Below are 25,308 nucleotides of genomic sequence, written 5' to 3'. Positions count from 1 at the left end.
CCTTAAGTTAAAAATGAAACGAGCACAACAATTCTGCACAAATTCCAAAGAAAAACTGTACAAAAAATCACAGTAATTAAAATGGGATAAAACAAGTGATTCACAAAGAGATTTCTTTAATGAGTAATTTAAAATATGTCGATTAGACTATAGAAGTTTTAAAGAAATAAAAGATTTTTGCAGTATTTTCTTTACCTAGTCTCTAAAGCGGAAGTCAGAATCTAATGTAATACCCAAATTTTTAGTAGAGTAAACATAGGGCAAACGCACATTATTATCAATGGCTATAATAAAATTTTCCTTAAGAACATTAATATGACTTCTGCTGCTAAAAAGCATTAATTGTGATTTAGATGGATTTAATTTCAAATTGTGTTCTGCAGACAGTTTACTTAACATATGTAAATCACGGTTAATTGTTTCCATAGCTTGCACATAGTCCTTTCGCTCAAAGTCTAAATAAATTTGAGTGTCATCAGCGGATACTTGAATCTTACAGTTCACAATAGACTTAAGGATACCTGATGTGTAAATTAAAAACAACAGCGGACCAAGGACGGACCCTTGTGGTACACCAGAAGTAATATTTATGTCAGTTGAACTAAGAATTCTTTGTGATCGATTAAATAGGTATGATTTCATCATTTTAAGTGACAATCTGTCAAAGCCAAAGTATTTTAATTTAGAACAAATTAACTCGTGATTGATAGTATCGAAAGCCTTCGAGAAATCCAGCAAAACCAGCGCACAGTCTCTTCCACAGTNAGAATTCTTTGTGATCGATTAAATAGGTATGATTTCATCATTTTAAGTGACAATCTGTCAAAGCCAAAGTATTTTAATTTAGAACAAATTAACTCGTGATTGATAGTATCGAAAGCCTTCGAGAAATCCAGCAAAACCAGCGCACAGTCTCTTCCAAAGTCACGACCTTGAATAATATCGTCAGTATAACTTTAGCCAGTGCTACAGAGGTACCAAATCCATTCCTAAATCCACACTGACAATCAGGTAAAATTTTATTAGCATTAACATAACTGTACATTTGCCGATATAGAATTTTTTCAAATATTTTTGAAACTGCAGGAAGAATACTTATAATTCTTAAGTTTGAACAAGTGGAGGGATTAGGAATCTTGGGAAGAGGAATACCTATAGAAACTTTCCACGACTGAGGAAAATATCCAGCTTCGATGCAAGATCAACTCTTGCATCGGGTCAATTGTCCAAACGAAGGCGGACGTCGTTACAGGTCTTCTGCGGACCCATCAAGGACTGTGATCGGACGTCTACCTTGATACCCTGCCGCTCATTAACCAGGATCAAAATCGGTCTAGTACGTCTAGCTCGACACTGTATTTAAAGTGCTCAAATGTTACTTATTATAAATTAATATTTACACAAAACTTTCTGCCGGTGCAGATCCTAAGAGATTAAATAAGCTCCTAGAAGCTGCTCCAAATTGACAAGTACTCATGCCTACACAAGCTTTTCGAAGCTTCTAAATGTTTCAGGTACCCACAGGAGACTTCGAAACCAGTGCTAGGCAAGGCAAAGCCTAAAAGACAGTGGTATAGGCACCACAGTAACCATATTCGAAGTGTCACCAAAAAACAACAACAAGGCTTCAGAAGTTCTGCCATACCGAGGGTGTACCAGATGAAACAAGCCAATTAAACAAATTTGATGCTTTTACTGTATTTCACGGCAATTATCTGCTTCTGATTGAGAATACAGGTGGACAAAATCATGTTCCACGACATGGCTCCCTAAAAATACCTAATAAGGGTCAAAATAAGGTAGATCTGCGACATGGCGCCCAATGTGGGGCCCAGATGTCCAGACAATGATACACCAACTTCATTGAAAAAGTCCTTACACCTTTCAACTATACTTATTTCGGTATTTAACGACGGTAGGAGGTATTTGTGTGTGTTCATTGTCAAGCCTCTGTGTGATATAAAAAAAGAAAAGAGAATTCTGCAAGTGGTATAGGAGAAACTGCAACAAAAAGGAGACAACTGTTGAAGTTGTATTTTACGAATCTATAAGGAGACGGGAGACGGGATATTCGAAGGACTCATTTTCAACAAAAAGTATTGAATATATTTTGACTGGAATAGTCAGTAATACCTTATACCTATGAAAGTTGCACCCTTGAGGCGATATACCCTCTTAAAGGAGGGGAGACACGAAACTTGGTATGAGCATCCTATTAATAAAGAGATAACTTTTCAATATTTTTTCGATCATTGGCGTATTTTATAAAGGAGTGAAACAGTCAATCCCATTACAATATTTTATTACTGATTTATTGCGCAACTTTTGTAATTTCATATAAAAAATTCCTAATAAAATATTGCAATGGTGAAACCGCTGAATCTAAGAAGGAATGTGTAGTGATCGACATGATGGAGCACCACTGCACACTACACCAATGGCTCAATCAGAATTATAATAAGCGGATTGGAAGTTTTGATCCTTCAACTTGACCACCAAGATCCCCAGATTCAAATCCGTACGACAATGAGGTGTAATAGGGCTCCTGGCAGATACCCTCTCAATAGAAATAACACCCTAAGGAACAGTGCTTACCAATACACATCCTAGGCCCTTGACCAAAAGGCAAGTGGGTGAACTGGTTCATATTCTTTTTCTTCTCCTCGCTGAACCGCTCTGGATCGAACTCTTTTGGATTCTCCCAATAATCTTCGTCGTAATGAAGGCCTAGTACAGGGATGTACAAGGTAGTGCCCTTTTCTATGACCAAATCTTCTCCATCTACTTTGTAGTCACTGACACACAGTCTTTGTAGAAACCGCGCTGGCGAATGAATCCTCAGTGCCTCTGAAATCATCATAATATTTGTTTATTTATTTATAAATAGCTACAAAAGAAATGAAGCAATTTTCTATCGACGTACTGGTTTAGTTATATTCGTGCATACCATTTATAACCTGTTCCAAATATTTCATGTCACTGAGTGAGTCATAGGTGAGCTTGCCCTCGTGCTTAGCCAAAACTTCATTGATTTCATCCCTGAGTTTCTCCTGGATGTCTTGATGAACGGCCAATTCGAATAAGGCGAAGGTCATGGTGGTGGAGCTGGTTTCAAAGCCTGCTATGAAGAATACGAAACTTTGTGCCACCATCTCGTCCATTGTCAGGGTATTTCCGTCGCCTGAAACTGAAAAAATATGTCATGATAAGTGAATACAAATAGGATGTAACAATATTACCATGGTGGCCATTTTCCTTCCCTTCGTTTTTATTCCTGATCTCTATAAGCAATTGCATGAAATCCTTTCTAACCACATTGTTCTTCTCGCGATACGACACTGTGTCCTTTACCACCCCCGTGAAGAATTCTGAGACATCGGCGCTGATCTGGCGCATTCTCAAAGCCCGCGCCAGCCTGGGAAAATTCTCAGTGAACGTCAACCTGATTGCGTCAAGCTTACTGATGGAGAAGAATTTGTTCCCGAAACGTCTGAAGGCTTAGTTTGGTTCCTTGAAGCTGTTACAGTCGAGTCCGAATGCGCAAGAACCTATGACGTCGGTGGCAAAACATGCTGAAAACAAAAAAAGGTGAATGTTACAATACTCGTAGTTATTTAATATAGTATTTTTCTATTGTAGGTCGTAAAAATTACTAACTTTACGTATACAAAAATCAGCAGTTTGGGAACACAATAAAATCTAAGACAGTCTAACTAATAGCATAATTCTAGTGAGAAAAATATTTTTGCCTAGATTACACAGGAAGGCAATAGAAGATAGTTTTATTCGAAACGAGGGGTTAGAACTATTTGGAATTTGGAGGCATCTCATTTGGAAAAAAAAATCAAGACCATGGACTATTCCAGAAGACTCAATATCCAGATTCAGTGTTTCTTCTAAAGAACAAAGCGATATGTCCTTCGAAACGTCAACAGGTCTAAACCGACGATGTGGCAATTGATTCATCCGCTGGTGGATGCGAAAGCCTTCAAACCAAGCTAAAGAGCCTTTATGAAGAGGAAATCTGCCTCGACTCAAGGAAACTGGACAAGAAAATACAACTGGCAATGACATTGTCGATCATATAGTCCAATCAATAGGTAGAAGAACTTACAAAAATTACCACCTGGAAACAAAAAATATGGTAATATAGAAAAAAAATTCTAAGAAAGATAGTGTATTTTTCCTGTTGCGCATAAACGGCGAAGTTAACCTAAAAAATTCATAAAAGTAAAAACAAACGGCTTTTCGCTAATAAAAAGAACTTGAACTCCAATCGAAAAAGTTACCCATACAGTAGTGCCTGTCTGCAAACTCGGAATTCGTATATTGGTCCATATTTTTTAAATAATATTGTTAATGTTAATGACTTAAATACGTGACAACTAGACTGGGTAGACAACTGTCAAAACTGTTTATGTTTGCAAAACAAAATCTGATTTTTACCTACTAGATCTAGACCGATCAAAATAACTCATTTAGAGGGGAAAAAAAAAGAAAATTGTTACCTGGACTTTTATAAGTGGAAATGGTAAAGGGGCTTATAATAAACGAAAAAAAAAATAAAAGCGTGAGCAGGGGCGGCGGAGGGTTGATTTGGGGGGTTGAAAAGTTATGAAAAATTGTATCATTGGGATTTCTGGCGAAAGTTGACGTCACAGAAAAAAGTATACAAAAGTTGTAGATCATACAAAAATTTACAACTTTTGTAGAAGTCATTTTTTAACATAACCTCAAAATTTCCGGGAAAAGTGCGAAAAACAGGTTTTTTTCTGATTTTTTGTTTTTTATTTCTCACTTCCGCAAAAATAATTTAATTTTGACGAAACTTGGTGAAAATATACCTTTCTCTGTCTTAAATAACTTCAAATTTTTTTAGATAGAAAAATCAAGAAGTTTCTGAGATATTAATTTTTGTCGGCCTAGAACATGTTTTTTCAAAGAAAAATTCTACTTAAAAAAATCATCGTACAGAGTTCTGCCGGTAATAATTTTTTTCGTTTTGATATATACTTTTTGGGGAAATAAAAAAATTTGTAATCACAGTTCAAAAACATGCTCAAAAATGCAAAAAAGTAAAAAATGACTTGCAGCAATGATTTTTTCAGTAATTGTTGGTAAATTGTTTAAACTTAAAAAAAAATCAATAACTGATTACACCATTCAATTTTACGGAAAAAATACAAAAAAAACTGTCTCATTGTTTGACCCAAAACTTTATTTTTGTACAGTATTGCTATAAAGATAAGTCGAATAGTGAATAAATAAAATAAATAATAATTTTTTTCCGTAGTATCGATTAGTGTACTTATTTTTTTAAAGTTTGATGAATTCATAGATATACAGAGTGTCCAAGATAAGGATGGGATGACATTAGGATCTAGGAAACTGTAAGAGATTAGAAAAAAATTGTTTTTATGCCAGGAAAATTTTTTAATGATAGCTAAAAACCTTTTTAAGCGATTACAATAGTAATATCATCTGATACAGAATTAAAAATGACTAGATTTTGTCATAAAAATACCAGCGATATATTTAAAAAAATTAATTTGATGATGGCCCCTCGAAGACAAAACATCGGATTGCAAAAATATTGACGCCATTGGATAGAGCGAAAAAAGTGGCAATGTAAATATGAAATTTATTTAAAATTCGTTTTCAAATAAAGCCAGAAAAAAATAAAACGATTTTGTAAATTTTCGGGTTTTGGGATTTCGCGTCAACAGTAGACTTTGCAGTTAATACTTTGTATTGGTGAAATCTCAAATCATCCAGAGATAATTTATCATCTGTGCATTTGTAATTCGACTTAGATGTTTACAGCAATACTGTAAAAAACAAAGTTTTGGGTCAAACAATGACACAGTTTTTTTAATTTTTTTCCGTAGAATTGAATGGTACCTATAATCAGTTTTTGAATGTTTTTTAATTTAAACCAATTATCAACAATAACTAAAAAATTCATTGTTACGTCATTTTTAATTTTTTTTTGCATTTTTGAGCATTTTTTTGAACTGTTATTACAGATTTTTTTATTTCACCAAAAAATATATGTCAAAACAAAAAAAATTATTATCGGCAGAACTCTGTACGATGATTTTTTTAAGTAGAATTTTTCTTTGAAGAAAAAGTGTTTCAGGTCGAAAAAAATGAATATCTTAGAAACTTCTAAACTTTTTTATCTAAAAAAAATTAAGGTTATTTAAGACAGAGAAATTTTTACTTTCACCAAGTTTCGTCAAAATTAAACAATTTTTGCGGAAATGAGAAACAAAAAAAGAGAAATCAGAAAAATAACTGTTTTTCGCATTTTTCTTGGAAATTTTGAGGCTATGTTAAAAAGTGACCTCTACAAAAGGTGTAGATTTCGGTATGATCTGCAACTTTTTTATTTGACGTCAACTTTCGCCAGAAATCCCAATGATACAATTTTTCATAACTTTTCAATCCCCCAAATCAACCCTTCGCCGCTCCTGCTCACGCATTTATTTTTTTTAGGTTTATTATAAGCCCTTTTACCACTTCCACTTACAAAAGTCTAGGTAACAATTTTTTTTTTCTCCAAGTGTAATTTAGTTGGACTAATCGTTTGTAATTCTTATTAGTACCTAATTTCATATCAGCGTACAAATGAATGAATTTTATTTTTTTATGCTACAACCTTACGTCAAACGAAAAAAAATTCCACATTTGCTCAGAAAGGAATGAGGATTTCAAAAATGATTTTTACTTTAAGGAAAAGCAGTGGCGTGACATATTTTTCTTCAAAAATATTCAATACAAAACCTGTCAAAAATAATAAAACTGTTTGTACATCAGAAAATGCATCTCGATCCATAGAAGACGGTACCAAATTTGAAAAAATATCTAAAGTTATCATAAAAAAATGTTTTTTAATAAAACTTTTACACCCTGTAGTTCAATAGTTAAGACTTTTAGGACATATGTTCATATGAAATTTTTTTCTTAAAATGGACCCAAGAATAACCCCCTTAAATATTAGTACGTTATTAAGAAACGCCCTGTATACATTATAATTGATTGTAAAGAGGTTGTCTTAGTCGATACGCTACACCGCCCTGGTCTGTTTCAGTTCGTGCACTGTAATTTTATACATTTTTCCATTGGAGTCCAGAATTTATTTACATACCTAAGACCTCCTTGATGTCTACTGGTTCTTTCGGTTTGATATTTTGCTCGATGTAGTTCTCAAGGACCAAACCGCAGTCGACCAAAGTCTGGAACATCGCCTTCAGCTTGCCAGAGCTGAAGGTAGGTGTCAATTTGGACCTTAGATTCTTCCATTTTGAACCACTGAGAGAGAACAGATGGCAACCTGAAAAAATCGTTTATACCAGTCATANGCTTCTACTGATTTTTGGCAAATCGTTGTCCTCTGAAAGTTCACTTAAAATTTTGTTTAGCGTTGGTATTTCTTTTTTAAAATAAAATGAGTATACTTTAGTCACTAAACACAAGTCGAATTTTACTCTACTGCACTAGCACGTCTTCGTATATTCAGCTCTAAGACTGGATTGATCTGTCACAATACACTGGCTCCTGCCCTATGATGTATCCAATAAAATATACTAATGTACACCCAATACCTGTTAGCATTAGTGTTACCCGATAATTCCCTGAAACGAAATATTTTACCACGCCCATGACCGGTTCTTATCTCGGGGTTTTATTATTCTCTTTCATTTCCAAACAGAGTATAATAGCATAATTCTAGTGAGAAAAATATTTTTGCCTAGATTACACAGGGAAGCAATAGAAATTGAGAAGAGTCGAGATAGTTTCATTCGAGATGAGGGACTATTTAGAAAAATCATACCTGCATTCATATTGGTTCTTCAAGTTTTCCTTATCGTTGAATACGAATCTAAGACAGAAGACTTGATAACCCCATAATCCAGAGGATCGAATTTCCAAGCATACAAACTCTAATACAGCAGAGCAGACTCATGAATTTCATAACCCTAAAAAGTGAAATACGCTAACTTTAACAATTTGTCAAAGAGGAAAGAATATATTTGAACGATTCAAAAAAGATTTTGAAGAAGAGAGTATTAATTTCAGATGCCATAACGAGTTTTGATTACGTCTTGATGTAACGTAACCTTAAACATAATGAAAACACGTGTTTTTTGCACATTTAGATAATGATATATCAAAAACCTGTTGTCATGGAGCAATTCTGAGGTTGGATTCGAATTTAGTGCATCGAAAACTATTGGAAAGTATAGTCTGGTTACTGGTTTAGGAGGTCAATCACATTATGTCAGCCTATGCAGTAGGATTTGTAGGAAATTTTTTTCACTCTATTTGTATTAGATTAAAATAATGTAAAACCAATCTCTGTTATATGAAATAATGTCAGCAAATAAATCAATAGAAAAATCTTATAAAATTGATGACATTATAATGTACAGTATGTCCGCAGATTGAGTTTACAAGAGGACAAATGGACCAAAAAGTGGAAGATGCGAAAAAAGGTATTCTTGATAAAAGTTTTTGCTTGTTTAGAAAACACGAATCACTACGACAAATTTCAATTTTGTTGTACAGGGTGGGTCAAAAACACAAAAATGTTATTTTGCGTAAGAGTAAACTTACCATATTTTGCAAGATACGAAAGAAAGGCATTCTTGATAAAAAAATCAATCAAAAATTTAATTAAGGATTCTCTGACACACCTCTAATCAGAGTACCAGAATGAAGCGAAAATACTAAATGATGTTTTCTGATGAATGTACGTTTTCTACTAATGGAACTGTAGCATCCCAGCATGTCAGGTACTGGCCTCCAGAAATAATGACACGAAGACAATATTTTACATAAGTGAACGTGTGGTGCGCGATATCTGTTCATGGCATTATAGTCCAGGCGGTATCTGTTTCGGGTTGGGTAAAACGCATATGATCGGAGATTTTTGCTTTAACGGCTTCTAAACAACATCAGAAATCATAATATTTCTATGCAAATAAAAAAANCATGTCGCCATGACATTTCTTGCATGCTAACACCCACGCATCTCTTGCACAACGACAATGCCCACAAGGAGCCGCTGAAGGAGCGATGTACACTGACCATGTGACTTTGACCCCATGTGACCTTGACCCCAGGTGACCTTGACCCTAGGCGACCTTGACACGACCTTGACCCCAGGTGACCTTGGGGTGACCTTGACCCCAGGTGACCTTGACCCCTGGTGACCTTGGGATGACCTTGACCCCATGTGACCTTGCCACGTCACTTCCTGGTCCAGAACCGGCCTATTATATCTACTGGTGTTAATGATAAGTTTTGCCAAACTTTAATGGCGTATTCTATCGATGAAAATAATCAAGTTTTGTCCTACAAAATTTGATAGGACGCTTCTCTACGGATATACAGGGTGTTAAAAGTTTCAAATATTTATATCATTTTTCCTGTAACTTCACTGGCACAAGAGATTGAGTGATAAAATTTGGGGGAGGACATTTTTAGTAGGAACTATTTTTGCATGGATAACTTATTCCAAAATATACTCCAGTGGCGTAGTTATGGGGGGAGTAGGGGACCTTTTTTTGGATAAAAATCGTACGCACTGATTTTTTAAATAATTTTAAATGTTTTTAAAATGTACAATCAATTTGTGGCAATAAAGTATTCTTGTCAAGTGTTCGTAAAATTTACTGGTGTTTAGATAATTGGGAAATCAAATAAGAAGATACTTAAGTACCTACGTTGCTATTTATCTACCATTTTCTATTGATTGCTAAATGTGTAACAATAAATTCAATCAATACCTAATACTTTTGAGAGATTTCAAAACAATATACAACGCCACTGATTTGTGTGTTGCAAAAAGATTGTTATTTCCGATGGTAGAACTTTTTAAAGGTTCCTACAAGAAGAATTACCACCACTTCTAGAAGAAGTTCCATTGAGGTTACGTCAATTATTGTAGTATACAGCCTTACCGTTAGACAGTTGCTGAATAATCAGTATCATAATCACTGGATTGGTAGAGGAGGACCCATTGCTTGGCCGGCTCGTTCTCCCGACCTGAATACCTTGAATTACTTTTTTTGAGGCTGCCTCAAAACTATGGTATATTATAATCCACTTCCCAATGTAGAAGTACTTCGACAGCGTATTGTAGAGGGTTTCGCGACCATATACAATACCGCTGGAATTATGAGGCTTGTAAGACTATCAATGCGGAGAGGCTGCGCAGCATCCATTGCATCCCAAGCACAGCATTTTGAACATTTCTGGTGATGTTGTATAGTGTTTTGACTTTTGAAATCTCTCAAAAATATTAGGTATTGAATTTATTGTTACACGCTTAGCAATCGATAGAAGATGGTAAATAGCAATGTACATACCTAAGTACATATCTTCTTATTTGATTTGCCAATTATCTAAACACCTGTAAATTTTACGAATACTTTACAAGAATACTTTATTGCCACAAATTGATTGTACATTTTAAAAATGTTTAAAATTATCTTAAAAAACCAGTGGCGTACGATTTTTTTTCAAAAAAGATCTACTCCCCTAATAACTCCGCCACTGGAGCATATTTTGGGATAAGTTACCCATGAAAAAATAGTCTCTACTAAAAAAATATCATCTCCCAAATTTTATCATTCAATCTTTTATGCCAGTGAAGTTACAGGAAAAATAATATAAATATTTGAAATTTTTAACACCCTGTATCTCCGTAGGGAAGCGTCGTATCAAAAATGTTTATAGGGCAAAACTTGATTATTTTCATCGGTAGAATACGCCATTAAAATATGGCAAAATTTATCGTTAACTCCCTGTGTAGAAATTATTACAATTCGTTAAATTTGTAGTAGTTGTCTGTAACTTTTACAATGAAAGACTATCATANTCAAAGGCTTTAGATTTTTAGAAATTTGATATTGAAAATTTTTTAATTTAAAAAAAATAAAAAATTTAAACAATTATTATGTAAAAATTATCGAACCGAATTGGATGAAATTTGGTGTGATGATTCTATGCACTAAGAAGTTTAATTCGGAAAAGTATGAAGATCCTAGGTGTTATTCAAGTGTCTGAAAAAAATTGACAAATAAACTAGCGTTTTTTGCAATTTTTTAACTGATTTTTCCGATTTATGCAATAACAATAATTATTTTTTCGAATTGCAACTAACTATCTATCTTGTTCAAAATTTAATTACAAAACTTTTTTCCTCTTCCATTTTTATCTAAAATAAATAGTTGCTAAGTTGTCGACGAGAAATCCACGAAAAAAATGAATTTTTTTGCAATAACAATTAAGCCCACGTTTTTTTCTATTTGCATAGAAAAATTATCATTTCTTATGTTGTTTAGAAGCCGTTAAAGCAAAAATCTCCGATCATATGCGTTTTACCCAAGTCTACCCTTTTTAAAACTGATACCGCCTGGACTATTATATAGGTATAGATATTTTTACAATAACACCTGCAATAGTATATCGTACTTAGAAACGCTGATACAGTGTTTAGCGATGAATGGTCCAATTTTGTGAACCTCAAGGAGCCCTGATTTAACCATGCCAATATGTTTCTATGGATTTGTCTATGCTACTCCAATACCAAATAATATTGAAATGCTAAAAGGCTGTCCGTTCAATATCCCAGGAAGAAATAAAAAATTCCTTCAGATATCTAAGGAAATAATTAGAAAAATATGTTCAATATGGGGGTGTTTTTTTTTTTTGAAATTTGATATCTTCATCATATCGCTCTGTATACTTTTTTTTAGCTTAATTGTTGTTGTAATTATGTTCGTATTATTTAAAAATTACACTTGAATAAGACGTATTTTAGTCTCGTACTTTGTTCCCTGTACAAAAAATTAGATTTTTGACAAAGTGACTCTTATTCATTTGTCAAGCAAAGACCTTTATCAAGAATGCCTTTTTCCGTATCTTTCACTTTTTGGTCCATTTGTCCTCTTGTAAACTCAATCCACGGATATCCTGTATATAATTTATAGTAAAGAGCTTCCTGATCACTTTCAGTTCGTGCCCTGTAATTTTATACATTTTTCCATTGGAGTCCAGAATTTATTTACATACCTAAGACCTCCTTGATGTCTACTGGTTCTTTCGGTTTGATATTTTGCTCGATGTAGTTCTCAAAGACCAAACCGCAGTCGACCAAAGTCTGGAACATCGCCTTCAGCTTGCCAGAGCTGAAGGTAGGTGTCAATTTGGACCTTAGATTCTTCCATTTTGAACCACTGAGAGAGAACAGATGGCAACCTGAAAAAATCGTTTATACCAGTCATACGTTTGAAAATTTTTGCTTCAATAATTTTTTTAGGACATTTATACAGGGTGTTAATAATAAGTTTTGCCAAACTTTAATGGGGTATTCTACTGATGAAAATAATCACATTTAGCGATCAATAGAAAATGGTAAATAGCAACGTAGGTACTTAAGTATCTTCTTATTTGATTTCCCAATTATCTAAAGACCAGTAAATTATACGAATACTTTATTGCCACAAATTGATTGTACACTTTAAAAACATTTAATATTATTTAAAAACCATAGGCATACGATTATTTTTTCAAAAAAGGTCTCCTACTTCGCCAATAACTACGACACTGGAGTGTACTTTGGAATAAGTTATCCATGAGAAAATAGTATCTACTAAAAAAGTGTCATCCCCCCAAATTTTATCACTCAATCTTTTATGCCAGTGAAGTTGCAGGAAAAATAATATAAATATTTGAAACATTTAACACCCTGTATCTCCATAGGGAAGCGTCCTATCAAAAATTTTTATAGGGCAAAACTTGATTATTTTCATCGGTAGAATACGCCATTAAAATATGGCAAAACTTATCATTAACTTAAAGCTCTTTTCATAATCTTTCCGAATATGTAAAAATATATAACGCGCGTGCGTCGTATATTTAATTTTTCAACTACGGCTAAATATTAAAAAAGACTTTCCAAGTTGCAAATTTGAAATAAAAAAAAATATAGATTTCAGTGTATTGTTATCAATCAAATCTACAATGAAAAATATCCGTGCGATTGTGGAAAATGCTCGGGATCTCCCTGACTAATAATTAGTTAATTTTTAAGGCCATAACTTGTAAACTATTCAACTTACCGATTCCAGATTTCGCGTGAGTTATTAGACAGGGATAAGGAATGAGAGGATGCGATGCCAAAACGTTCTGGTAATAATAACGCAGTTTATAAATGTTTAATTCAAAAGTCATAAATAAACTTCTTCTATTTATAACTTTNGAAATTTTTAACACCCTGTATCTCCGTAGGGAAGCGTCGTATCAAAAATGTTTATAGGGCAAAACTTGATTATTTTCATCGGTAGAATACGCCATTAAAATATGGCAAAATTTATCGTTAACTCCCTGTGTAGAAATTATTACAATTCGTTAAATTTGTAGTAGTTGTCTGTAACTTTTACAATGAAAGACTATCATACTAACAGTAAGCCACAAACCTTAAAAGCATATCTAAATTATTAAGTTTTTTTAAAAGGATCCAAACTTGGACTAATGAATCAATTCATTTAGCGTTTGGATGGAGGAAGTGAATGTCATGGCTATTTCGAAGTCGGCTGTGTTAAACTGAAAGAAAAAAGATTTTGAACTGAATGTGAATGAAACTGAGAAGACTGCATGACAAAGCCTCAAAAGTGTAACAGAAAACTTTTTTGGTATTCACACAAGTCACAATTATAAAACTGTAGTATCAGAAATGACGGAAAATTTCAGAAAAATTGAATGTTTAATAAACCTCAAATTGCATTTTATGAACATTCATGAGGATTAGTTCTCCGTTAACTATAAGGAAGGGCAACGTGAACACAACGTAAAGGAAATGGAAAAACTGTATCAGGGTAAATAGAACGTGGATATGATGAAGAACTACTAAGAGAATATAAAGTTAGAGATAAAAAGGTAAATCCACTACACAGATCTTTTGAAGACAAGCAAAAGCGTTAAATAAGGAAAGAACTACCAAAGGCTCTTATCCTAATAAGCTGAATTTATCACTATAGATGATAAATATTATGTACAATAACATATGGGTTTCCACAGTCATAAAAATGGGGGGAAGATTTACAGGCTAGTTGTATAATTTTTACATAAATTCACGTTTTTCGCTTATAACTTTTTTCCGTTTATTTCTACGAGAAAACAGTAAGGTACTTTTTTTTGTCTTCAAAAGACCTACAAAAGTAGCTATCGAGCGTAAAAAAATATTGATTAGATCAAAAGTTATAAACAGAAGAAGTTTATTTATGACTTTCGAATGGGTCAAAATTCATGGGTAGATTCCCGAAGTAAAAATATTGCGATTTAGCCGAACTTACCTTAGTCCAAAAGTTGATAGTTAAAGAGATACAGGCTGTTAAATGTAAAATATTATTTCAGTTTTTTTTTTAATTTATTCCTTAACAAATGCAAATATCCTCACAAAATTTTTGCGATTGGACTTCTTTGAGTAGAGTAATTGAAATCTCTTCACATTTTGGTTAAAGTTCATAGAGGGCGCTAGCTGCAGTAGATTGAATGTGTTGAAATCGACATAACTTTTTTGTACTTGAAGGTATCTCATCTTTGGTAACAAATTCTTATTTTTCAACTTTTTTTACACAAAAAAGGTATACTTTATTAAAGTAGCTATCTCGCACCGTTTCCGAGATATTTGGCTTTGAAACTTCCAATGGTGTTGCATTAAATTACAATTAAGTACCTACAGGTATTATTAATTTAGCGGTAAAGTTTCTTAAGTAGGATTTGGACGAAAATCAAATAATTGACGTCTTCCACTTATCTTATTGCTGTCATTTGTATGCTAATTTCTATTAAGTATTATTCGTACCTAATTAAAATTACATCTTAGCTTACAATTTAAATTGTATACTCGTATACGTAAATGTGAGATAGAATGCCGAGATTTTTGTTTTTGGAGTTACATGAAATCAGTTGTTTATGGAGAAACTATAAACACTTGAGAAGAACTTTAGTAGCAGGTTTTAAATGCTGCAAAGTTATTTCGCATTAAGGATTTATACTTTAAAATAAGACAATCTTTTAATAAACGTGTTGATAAATGTATTGAAGTTGGAGGTGGATATTTTGAGCATTTATTGTCAAAAAGGCATATTTTTTATTAATGTTTACTATTTTAGTATTTATTATTACNAAATGTGATATAGAATGCCGAGATTTTTGTTTTTGGAGTTACATGAAATCAGTTGTTTATGGAGAAACTATAAACACTTGAGAAGAACTTTAGTAGCAGGTTTTAAATGCTGCAAAGTTATTTCGCATTAAGGATTTATACTTTAAAATAAGACAATCTTTTAATAAACGTGTTGATAAATGTATTGAAGTTGGAGGTGGATATTTTGAGCATTTATTGTCAAAAAGGCATATTTTTTATTAATGTTTACTATTTTAGTATTTATTATTACAATATTTAATTCTAAATAAACCCTTGTTTTTGACATTTCTAAATTATTTTAATTATTTCAACTATTAGCATTGGAAGTTTCAACGCCAAATATCTCGGAAACGGCTACTTTCATAAAGTCTACTTTTTTTGTGTAAAAAAAGTTGGAAAATAAGAATTTGATACCAAAGATGAGATACCTTAAAGTTCAAAAAAGTTATGTCGTTTCCAACTCCCTCAAACTACGGCAACTGGCGCCCTCTATAAACTATAACCAAAATGTGAACAAATTTCAATTCCTCTATCCAAAGGACCCCAAACCCCAAAATTTTGTGTAGATATTTGCATTTATTAAGAAATAAATGGAAATAAACTAAAATAATATTTTACATTTAACACTTTGTATCTCTTTAAATATCAACTTTTGGTCTAAGGTAAGTTCGGCTAAATCGCAATATTTTTGCTTCGGGAATCTACCCATGAATTTTTGGCCCATTACCTCGGGACCATCCTGTATATAACTATATCACGCGCGTGAGTCGTATATTTAATTTTGCAACTAAGGTTAAAAAATAAAAAAACTGCAAATTTGAAATTTAAAAAAAAATGATAGATTTCAATGTATTATTATGAAATCTACAATGAAAAATATCCGTCCAGACTAATAATTAGTTAATTTGTTTAAGGCCATAACTAGTAAACTATTCAACTTACCGATTCCAGATTTCGCGCGAGTTATTAGACAGTGATAAAGAATGAGAGGATGCGATGCCAAAACGTTCTGATAATAATAACGCAGTTTATAAATGTTTAATTCAGAAGTCATAAATAAATTTCCTCTGTTTATAACTTTTAATCTAATCAATATTTTTTGACGCTCGAGTTTTGTAGATCTTTTGAAGATGAAAAAAAAGTACTTTACTGTTTTCTCGTAGAAATGAACGGAAAAAAATTATAAGCGAAAAACTTGAATTTACATAAAAATTATACAATTAATCAGCCTGTAAAAAATCTTCCCCCCATTTTTGTGACTGTAGAAACTAATATGTTATTGTACATAATATTTAGCAACTATAGTGATAAACAAAAAGTCGCGAAATGGTCATTCCCAGCTCTTTTTCCTGGCCTATGTCGTGAATATTTATATGAATTGATTGGACATTTGGACACCTACAGACTAGGATCCCAGTTATCTTTGTAAGTCACACATTTTTCTATTAAATATTTTTGCCTGAACTTTGTTACCGCGGGTTTTTGTGGTCGCTGATTACGAATCTGAAGTCGGCATCCGAATAAGTGGCGGATTTAATATAACGAATGTAAAAATTTGACAAGCATTCAAAATTTGCAGAATAATAATTCGGAAATTCTTAAATCCAAAATGTCAGGCCCGTTATGGCGAATTGAAAAGTACCATAGAAACTGATATTTACCACCCAGAGAAATGCATTATGAATGTTTAAAAAATTGTCATTTGAGTATAATTGGGCAAATGTCTATAATTGAGAAACAAAGAATATGCACTCTTTTTCTAATTATTGTAATTTTTAGAGGCCACTTTTGTCACTTACATAAACAGTAATTGCCTCATATTTCTCCTGAAAACTCCGTAATCTTTGGCATTAAATACAGGGTGTTAAAAAAAGAGTGTAAAATATTTCAGGAGGTAATAGTATGAACCAAAATAAGCAGAAAAGTCTTAATAAACATGGGTCCGCAAAGTAACGGTTGCGGAGATATGGACCACTATTCGTTTTTCAAACATTTTATTTTATTAGGAATAAACCGACAAAGGAAGCTTTTAACAAACAAAAAACAAAGTTACAGAAGATGTTCAAAGTGCCCTCCGTCCATTTCCAAGCAGGCACGACATCTTCGTCTCAACGATATTCGAACTCTTTCGAAAACACCCTCCTTGGTTTGGATTTCTTGACACTTTTGATTAATCCGTAGCTGCAGCTCTTCCAGGCTATTTACAGGAGTACCATACACTAATGTCTTCAAATATCCCCAAACAAAGAAATCTAGAGGGTTCAGATCAGGCGATCTTGGAGGCCATAAAACAGGTCCGGNCTCGAAAAAATTTCATAATCAATTTCATCATTTGGAAATTGTTTATGAAATTGTAAATGACACGAATTCATCGAATATTTCCAACCATTACCATTGTTTTGTCCACTACGAAAATAGGCCTCCAGAAGAAATTTATCATGTTCTAATGAAAATGCCATGTTAACCTAAATTAAAAAACCGATTAGGTTAGAGAACAACATACGCAATAAATTAATTACTCACGTATAATATCCACCTACTCTAACTGTAGTATTGAAAAATACTGTTTTATAATGTCGCAAAATATATCAGGTAACAACAAAATCTACAAAATAATATTCAAGCCAAAAAATCCGTGCGCCAATGAACAGAACGTCAAATTGTGAAATCGCCACAGAACACAATGAAATTGCACGGAAAAAAAAGTAATTTTAGCAAACGGAAATCGGTTTTGTTAGTAATTGAGACAGGGTACGTTCAGAATCCGGTCAATCATTCTCGATCTCTCTGTATATTCGTGAATATTTATATGAATTGATTGGACATTTGGACACCTACAGACTAGGATCCCAGTTATCCTTGTAAGTCACACATTTTTCTATTCAATATATTTGCCTGAACTTTGTTACCGCGGGTTTTTGTGGTCGCTGATTGCGAATCTGAAGTCCGCATCCGAAAATTTCCGAATAAGTGGCGGATTTAATATGGCGAATGTAAAAATTGGACAAACATTCAAAATTTACAGAATATGGCTGAAATTTGTTTCTTGGAGGTTTTCAAAGATAATTCGGAAATTCTTAACTCCAAAATGTCGGGCCCCTTATGGCGGATTGAAAAGTACCACAGAAATTGAATGAATATTTAAAAAATTGTAATTTGAGTATTAGGCTTGTGTCTCTTTTTTTAATTATTAACTGTGTAATTATTGTAATTTTTAGGGAACCTTTTAATAGGCCACTTTTGTCATTTACATAAACAGTAATTGCCTAAAACTTCGTATTCTTTGGCGTTAAATATATGGGTTTACCAATAAAAAATAAACAAATCTTACTAGTGCTCTGTCTTACCTATAGGATCGTCTCTTTCGTTCGTATATGTCCCCCTGTCCATAAAGTGTTGAAAATCCTTCGTTAAGATGTTTTTTATCAAGTCTATGTCCACTACCAGTAGGGACGGGGTGAGTAGCAAATATAGTCCACAATATTTCCAACCTAATCAAAACACAAACGTTAAGTTAAAAGTAACGATTATTTCGCGTAATGCCAATCAAATCATACTTTCATAGTTAGGTTATATCTCTACGATAATACTCTCATTCTCTAAACTGTTAATTGCACTACGATATTACGCACCTTTAGCTTTCGCTTTTCTGTACGTCTCATTAAAGCTATCGTTTACGATCACTGTGAAGGGATTGCCCATGTTCCCGGTGGGTATTGTGGGTTCGAAGTAAGGCACGTTCTTCCTTTTCCAATACTGATAGGTCCATTTGAAGTAGGCGTAGACTACGGCTAGTAAAGCTCTCAGCACACCTAAAGTGTTCCACAGGAAAGATCCCAAGCCGTACATCGTACTGGAAAAAATATTGATTCTTTGAAAATAAAAAAACCTTAGCGTAGAAGTTAGAAGAAATGTTCTAAATTTGTATACCACTGAATTATTCAGACTTGCAATAAAAAGGGATGAGGTGAAAGACCTGCCATGGATCAAAATCCTGGCATTCATCAGGGCGTCAGATAGGTTCGAGAAAGGTCAGATGCAATCCGATACTACTTGGTATAACCAATACGTTGCATTAAAATTCAAAATCGTTTACTAAAGTGGCACTTTACCATAGCAAATGACACTTAACTGTATAGTGTCACTGTTAATAAAAAACAGTTTGACAGTAAATTGTTTATTTAAATATTGGAAACATTGTTATATATATATTAAAAGTACAATTATTCAAATTTGAAAAGTTAACAATACGAAATTTATTCTTCTACTTGTTCTTCCTGAAAACTATTACAATTCTCTGTCTGCGTCTCTGAATGATCTGGTTCTTGTTGAGGAAATATACTTTTTGAAATTTTCAACNGCCATTTTCAGGAACTGCGTCAAGATTGCAGAAAAACGCTCAGACCCGTCGATTTTAGATTAAAGGGGGACATTCTTTGCTGGTATTTTTGACTCCGCCACTTTCACCCTCAAGCAAGGGGTGAATCGCCCCAAAATATTTAAATGGTATTGGGGGTTGAGTAATATTTCTTTTGAAAGCTGTTACAATTATTTTTACAACAGACTTTAATTTTTATAATTCCGCCCAATACTTATTAAGAATTTTGATTTTAAAGTTGAAACCTATGTACAAACAATAATTAGTAACGGTAAAAATGTCAGTCATTCGAGTTAAGCACACCAGTGGTATAAATTTAGTATTGCTTGCGTTACATTGTTTTTTGGCGATTTATTATCACTTTCCTAAAAAAAACACAATTATAAAAACAGAAATGAATGCTACACACACACACAGAATGAACGTAAAATTAGTGGATTCCAAATTATTTTCTAGTATTATTTGGAAGCGTTGGTTGGTAGTTTATTTAATNAGTGGCACTTTACCATAGCAAATGACACTTAACTGTATAGTGTCACTGTTAATAAAAAACAGTTTGACAGTAAATTGTTTATTTAAATATTGGAAACATTGTTATATATATATTAAAAGTACAATTATTCAAATTTGAAAAGTTAACAATACGAAATTTATTCTTCTACTTGTTCTTCCTGAAAACTATTACAATTCTCTGTCTGCGTCTCTGAATGATCTGGTTCTTGTTGAGGAAATATACTTTTTGAAATTTTCAACTTATTAACGATGCTTTCCTCGATATACCTTTCAGTCACACTAGATGACTGGCATCCACTGTCAGCGAGGAAGGTGGCAGATGTCCTCCTCAAGCAATGACCAGTGAAACTTGATACATCTGGGAGTTTTAAGTATTCTGTAACTCTTTGGGGAATTTTTGCAAAACTGTTGATGCCAACTGGTTGTATTGTGTACTTACCGTGATAATAGTACAGGGTGGCGAAATGAAAACGAAACAGAGACATTTTCAGGAACTGCGTCAAGACTGTAGAAAAACGCTCAGACCCGCCGATTTTAGATTAAAGGGGGACATTCTTTGCTGGTATTTTTGACTCCGCCACTTTCCCCCCCAAGCAAGGGGTGAATCACCCCAAAATATTTAAATGGTATTGGGGGTTGAGTAATATTTCTTTTGAAAGCTCTTACAATTCTCTTTACAACAGACTTTAATTTTTATAATTCCGCCCAATACTTATTAAGAATTTTGATTTTAAAGTTGAAACTTATGTACAAACAATAATTAGTAACGCTAAAAATGTCAGTCATTCGAGTTAAGTACGCCAATGGTGTCAGTTTAGTATTTCTTGCGTTACATTGGTTTTTGGCGATTTGTTATCACTTTTGTAAAAAAACACGATTGTAAAAAACAAAAATGAATGCTATACACACAATGAACGTAAAACTAGTGGATTCCAAATTATTTTCTAGTATTATTTGGAAGCGTTGGTTGGTAGTTTATTTAATTGTGTTTTTGAAAATTAAACACTATGGTTTATTTCATTGCGGAAAGGGTAGATATCATTTCGCTTTACATTTTGAACAATAAATGTGCGAATAAAACAGCTCATCTATTTAATGAACAACATCAAGATGGACATGTCAGGAGGAAGTATGTTCTAGAGTTAGTAAAAAAATTTCAAGAGACAGGGAACGTAGCTAATAAAAAACGAGAAATTGAAAAACCTATAGTTAATGAAGCTAGTGAAGTTGCAGTTTTGGGACAAGTTCATCTTGATCCTACATTAAGTACGAGGCAGCTGGCATCTGTGTCTGGGATCAATCGAACTAGCATACAAACCATTTTGAAGAAGAATAAATTCCATCCATATAAAATACATTTAGTCCAGGAACTCCATGAGGATGATTATGGCTGCCGTTTGCAATATTGCGAAATAATGAGTGAGCGAGCAGGGAACGATCCACAGTTCCTTTTAACATTTGTTTTTTTGATGAATGCAGTTTTTTCTTGAACGGGACGGTAAATCGTCATAATTGCCGCTATTGGCCCGATTCAAGTTTTTCACGAGGTGCATGCACACAACCGGAAAAATTAAATGTAATGACAGGAATTTTCGATGACTGGCTGGTGGGTGCTTTTTGTCTACCTGATAATTTGACTTGCCAAATGTATTTGCAATTACTGGAAGACCCTATTGACCCTGCCTTTACTGATATTATTGAAAATCTTCCAGAGTATGATGAAGATAATCTGTTTTTTCAACAGAACGGTGCTCCTTCGCATTATGCCTTAATTGTCCGTCAGCATTTGGACCAACATTTTCTACGCAATTGGGTTGGGAGAAGAGGCAGCATTGAGTGGCCTCCACGATCACCGGATTTATCACCCCTTGATTTCTTTTTATGGGGATACCTAAAAAGTAAAATCTATAAAACACAGCCAGCGTCGCTGGAAGATTTGCGTCAAAGAATCGTCGACGAATGCCGTCGAATCACTCCGGGAATGCTTCGCAATGTGCGCGAACGTCTCGAACAAACTCTTTGTTCTTGTATGGAAGCGGGCGGTCATCAGTTTGAACTTTTAATCAACTAAGTAGTAAGTAAGCAATTAAACATAATTTAAACTTTAAAATGTAAATTATTTTCAAAGTATTGGGCGGAATTATAAAATTTAAAGTCTGTTGTAAAGAGAATTGAAGAGCTTTCAAAAGAAATACTACTCAACCCCCAATGCCATTTAAATATTTTGGGGTGATGCTTACTCTTCTTGGGGTGAAAGTGGCGGAGTCAAAAATAGCAGCAAAGAATGTCCCCCTTTAAACTAAAATCGACGGGTCTGAGTGTTTTTCTACAATCTTGACGCAGTTCCTGTAAATGACTCTGTTTCGTTTTCATGTGGCCACCTTGTATAGAAAAAATCTATTGTGTTTCACTTGTTTGGGTCTCAATTGTAAATATGATAAATTTCATATACGTTGGTTGCACTCTGATTCTACGGCAAATAACGTTTCTTTTTGTTTTTGGTATCATGTAAAGTTATAACCTAAATTCCCAATGTCTTCTATGTCTTTAACAGTTAAATTGTACAATTCTGCACGTCGGCATGCTCCATTTAAACAAATATTAGTACTACTTTCATTAATAAGAACTTATCGTCTGGAGCCTCTTTTTAAAATATAGTAACGTTTTCCATAGTCAAAACTTTTGATTTTTTTGCTTTGTACGTGTCATATTCACATTTTAAAAGGCAAGTAGCTTTTTATATTGAGATATATCCATATTTTCGTTTATTTTTATAGTACCTACTTTTCAACATGGAATATGTAGACCATAAACTTGACGCCTTAAGAGATTTTGCCTAGAATAACGATAAAAAAGCATGGTACTCTCCATGAATNATTATAAAAGGCAAGTAGCTTTTTATATTGTGATATATCCATATTTTCGTTTATTATTATAGTACCTACTTTTCAACATGGAATATGTAGACCATAAACTTGACGCCTTAAGAGATTTTGCCTAGAATAACGATAAAAAAGCATGGTACTCTCCATGAATAAATAATAAATTTAGAATGTCGGCATTATACCACTCGAAAGAGAATACAATTGTTCATCAGGTCGCGCAAAAATGGTGTTCCATTAAAAAAAAATAAGTTAAGATGGTTTAAATGTGGCTAAATTCGGCATTAAATTTCTACCACCCTGTATGAAACTAAGTCATTCTATGGCAGGGAAACTTAGAGGTTTGGGTATGTTCCCTATAACTTTTATCGCTCTAACTGTATTATTGTAAAATACACAACTTTTTGAATTGGGCAGTGCTTTTTTAATGTTTTTTGAAAAAAATTAAATATATAAAAAACGGATAACTTTGAGATAAGGAAACCTTTACGAAAGTTCACCTAGAAATTGACGTAGAATCCAAAATTTCAATAATATATTGGGTGTACCATTTAAAATAACGAAGAATACGTTAGGTGGACGCCATTATTTTAGTTGGGAAAGGCATGCCCTAAAACACTATTGCCCAAATTTTCAAAATTAAAATCGAAGTTGTCTGAAATATGTCTAATGTCTCGTCACCGTGGGACACTCTGTATACTATTTACTACGGGAATTGATCATTGTTTCAATCAATCGCATCCAAAATTGGTACGACCATAAAATTTATTTAACAAACTAACTTTTATTAACGAATATTTATTCATATACTTTAGTTAAATCGTTTTATATTTTTTTATACGAAATGTACTCAGTTCGAGCATTTTATTCCAAAATCAACATTGCTGTAGGCTGACAGGTACGTATATTTACTTGTTATCGTTCAGTGAACTTTTCAGAAATAAAATAATATACTTTGTTTATTCAAAAGATTAGCTAACACAGACAAACTAAAAAAAAAACATCAAGCATTATAAATTTTATTAATACATAGATTATTTGGTGGGTAAATATTAATTAAATTATTAAACCGGTGATTTTGTAAAATGGATAATATACGAGGGTCCTTCAAAAAGTACCTGATGAAACTCGGTCTAAGATAACTTCGGTAAAAATTCAAAAAAATTTGTTTATAATAATTATTTCATCAGTGGCCTTGACACTGTGTGACACTAAGAAAAACACAGTTTTGACGACAGTATTGTTGTTTTTCTTAGAAAATAGTTCATGTTCAGTTGTCTACAAATTCAGTGAAAGTTTACATTTATTTAGCCCAGGTTTCGTCTATTTCATACATCATTAAATATATTTGAGAGAATTGTATATTTCCAAAAAAGTTTCAAAAACTTTAACATACTGGTATCGCAAAAACTAAGCCGTACAAAGCTCTTGAACAGCTCAAGTTAAAGAGGATGAATCAAACTAAAAGAACTGAAAGGTGTGATTGCCACAAAAAATTAGTGAAGCCCGTTGAAGCAAAAATTTTGAAATTTTTTTTCCGCTGAATTTTCTATGATTGGTGGTCAGCAATAAAAATTTTGAACTTTCAGATCCTGAAAGATCCAGACCAGAATCTTCGATTTGCTTTTGTTTTGCTGTACGCCAAGTTACAGCCTTTTGAAGATCACTTGAAAATTTAGGATATTTTTTATCCTCTAATTTTGGTGACTAGTTTATATTTAATACAAAAACACCCGATATTAAAATTATTAACATATGAAAACTATTTAGGTGAAAAACAAAGCAGAACTAAATTTTTTTTGAATAGAAAAGAATTTTATGAAAGTAAACGAAAATAATGAGATCTAAAAATACCTATTTATAGGCCAGAAAATATAGAGTTGGACGCGACTTTTTGTTTCGGCAAGCTGAACTTATCACTATACTGGTAGATGCTAAATATTATGTATAATAACATATTAGTTTCCACAGCCATAAAAATGGGGGGAAGATTGTTTACAGGGTGGTTAATTGTATAATTTTTACTAAATTCACGTTTTTTCGCTTATAACTTTTTTCCATTAATTTCCACGAGAAAACAGTAATGTATTTTTTTTTTCATCTTCAAAAGACCTACAAAGTTAGCCCTCGAGCGTTAAAAAATATTAATTAGGTCAAAAGTTATAAACAGAAGAAGTTTATTTATAACTTTTGAATTAAACATTTATAAACTGCGTTATTATTACCAGAACGTTTTGGCATCGCATCCTCTCATTCCTTATCACTGTCTAATAACTTACACGAAATCTGGAATCGGTAAGTTGAATAGTTTA

The 25,308-nt window shown here is 33.1% G+C and overlaps 1 protein-coding gene across 1 annotated transcript in view; it reads right to left on the bottom strand.

Moving 5' to 3' along the window:
• LOC108915221 (probable cytochrome P450 6a14) overlaps positions 1 to 25,308 on the bottom strand; it is a 60,185-nt gene that overhangs the window by 20,125 nt on the left and 14,752 nt on the right. Inside the window, 7 exon segments of the mRNA XM_023455308.1 lie at positions 1,474 to 1,558; positions 2,596 to 2,847; positions 2,948 to 3,187; positions 3,240 to 3,572; positions 7,151 to 7,336; positions 18,571 to 18,714; positions 18,856 to 19,076. Of these exon segments, the coding sequence (XP_023311076.1) occupies positions 1,474 to 1,558; positions 2,596 to 2,847; positions 2,948 to 3,187; positions 3,240 to 3,572; positions 7,151 to 7,336; positions 18,571 to 18,714; positions 18,856 to 19,072 (1,457 nt within the window). The 5' untranslated portion in view covers positions 19,073 to 19,076.

This window comes from Anoplophora glabripennis, unplaced genomic scaffold, assembly GCF_000390285.2.
Source record: "Anoplophora glabripennis isolate ALB-LARVAE unplaced genomic scaffold, Agla_2.0 scaffold155, whole genome shotgun sequence".
Classification (NCBI taxonomy): domain Eukaryota; kingdom Metazoa; phylum Arthropoda; class Insecta; order Coleoptera; family Cerambycidae; genus Anoplophora; species Anoplophora glabripennis.
Note: the sequence above shows the minus strand (reverse complement) of the source record. Positions and strands in the feature narration are given on the sequence as shown.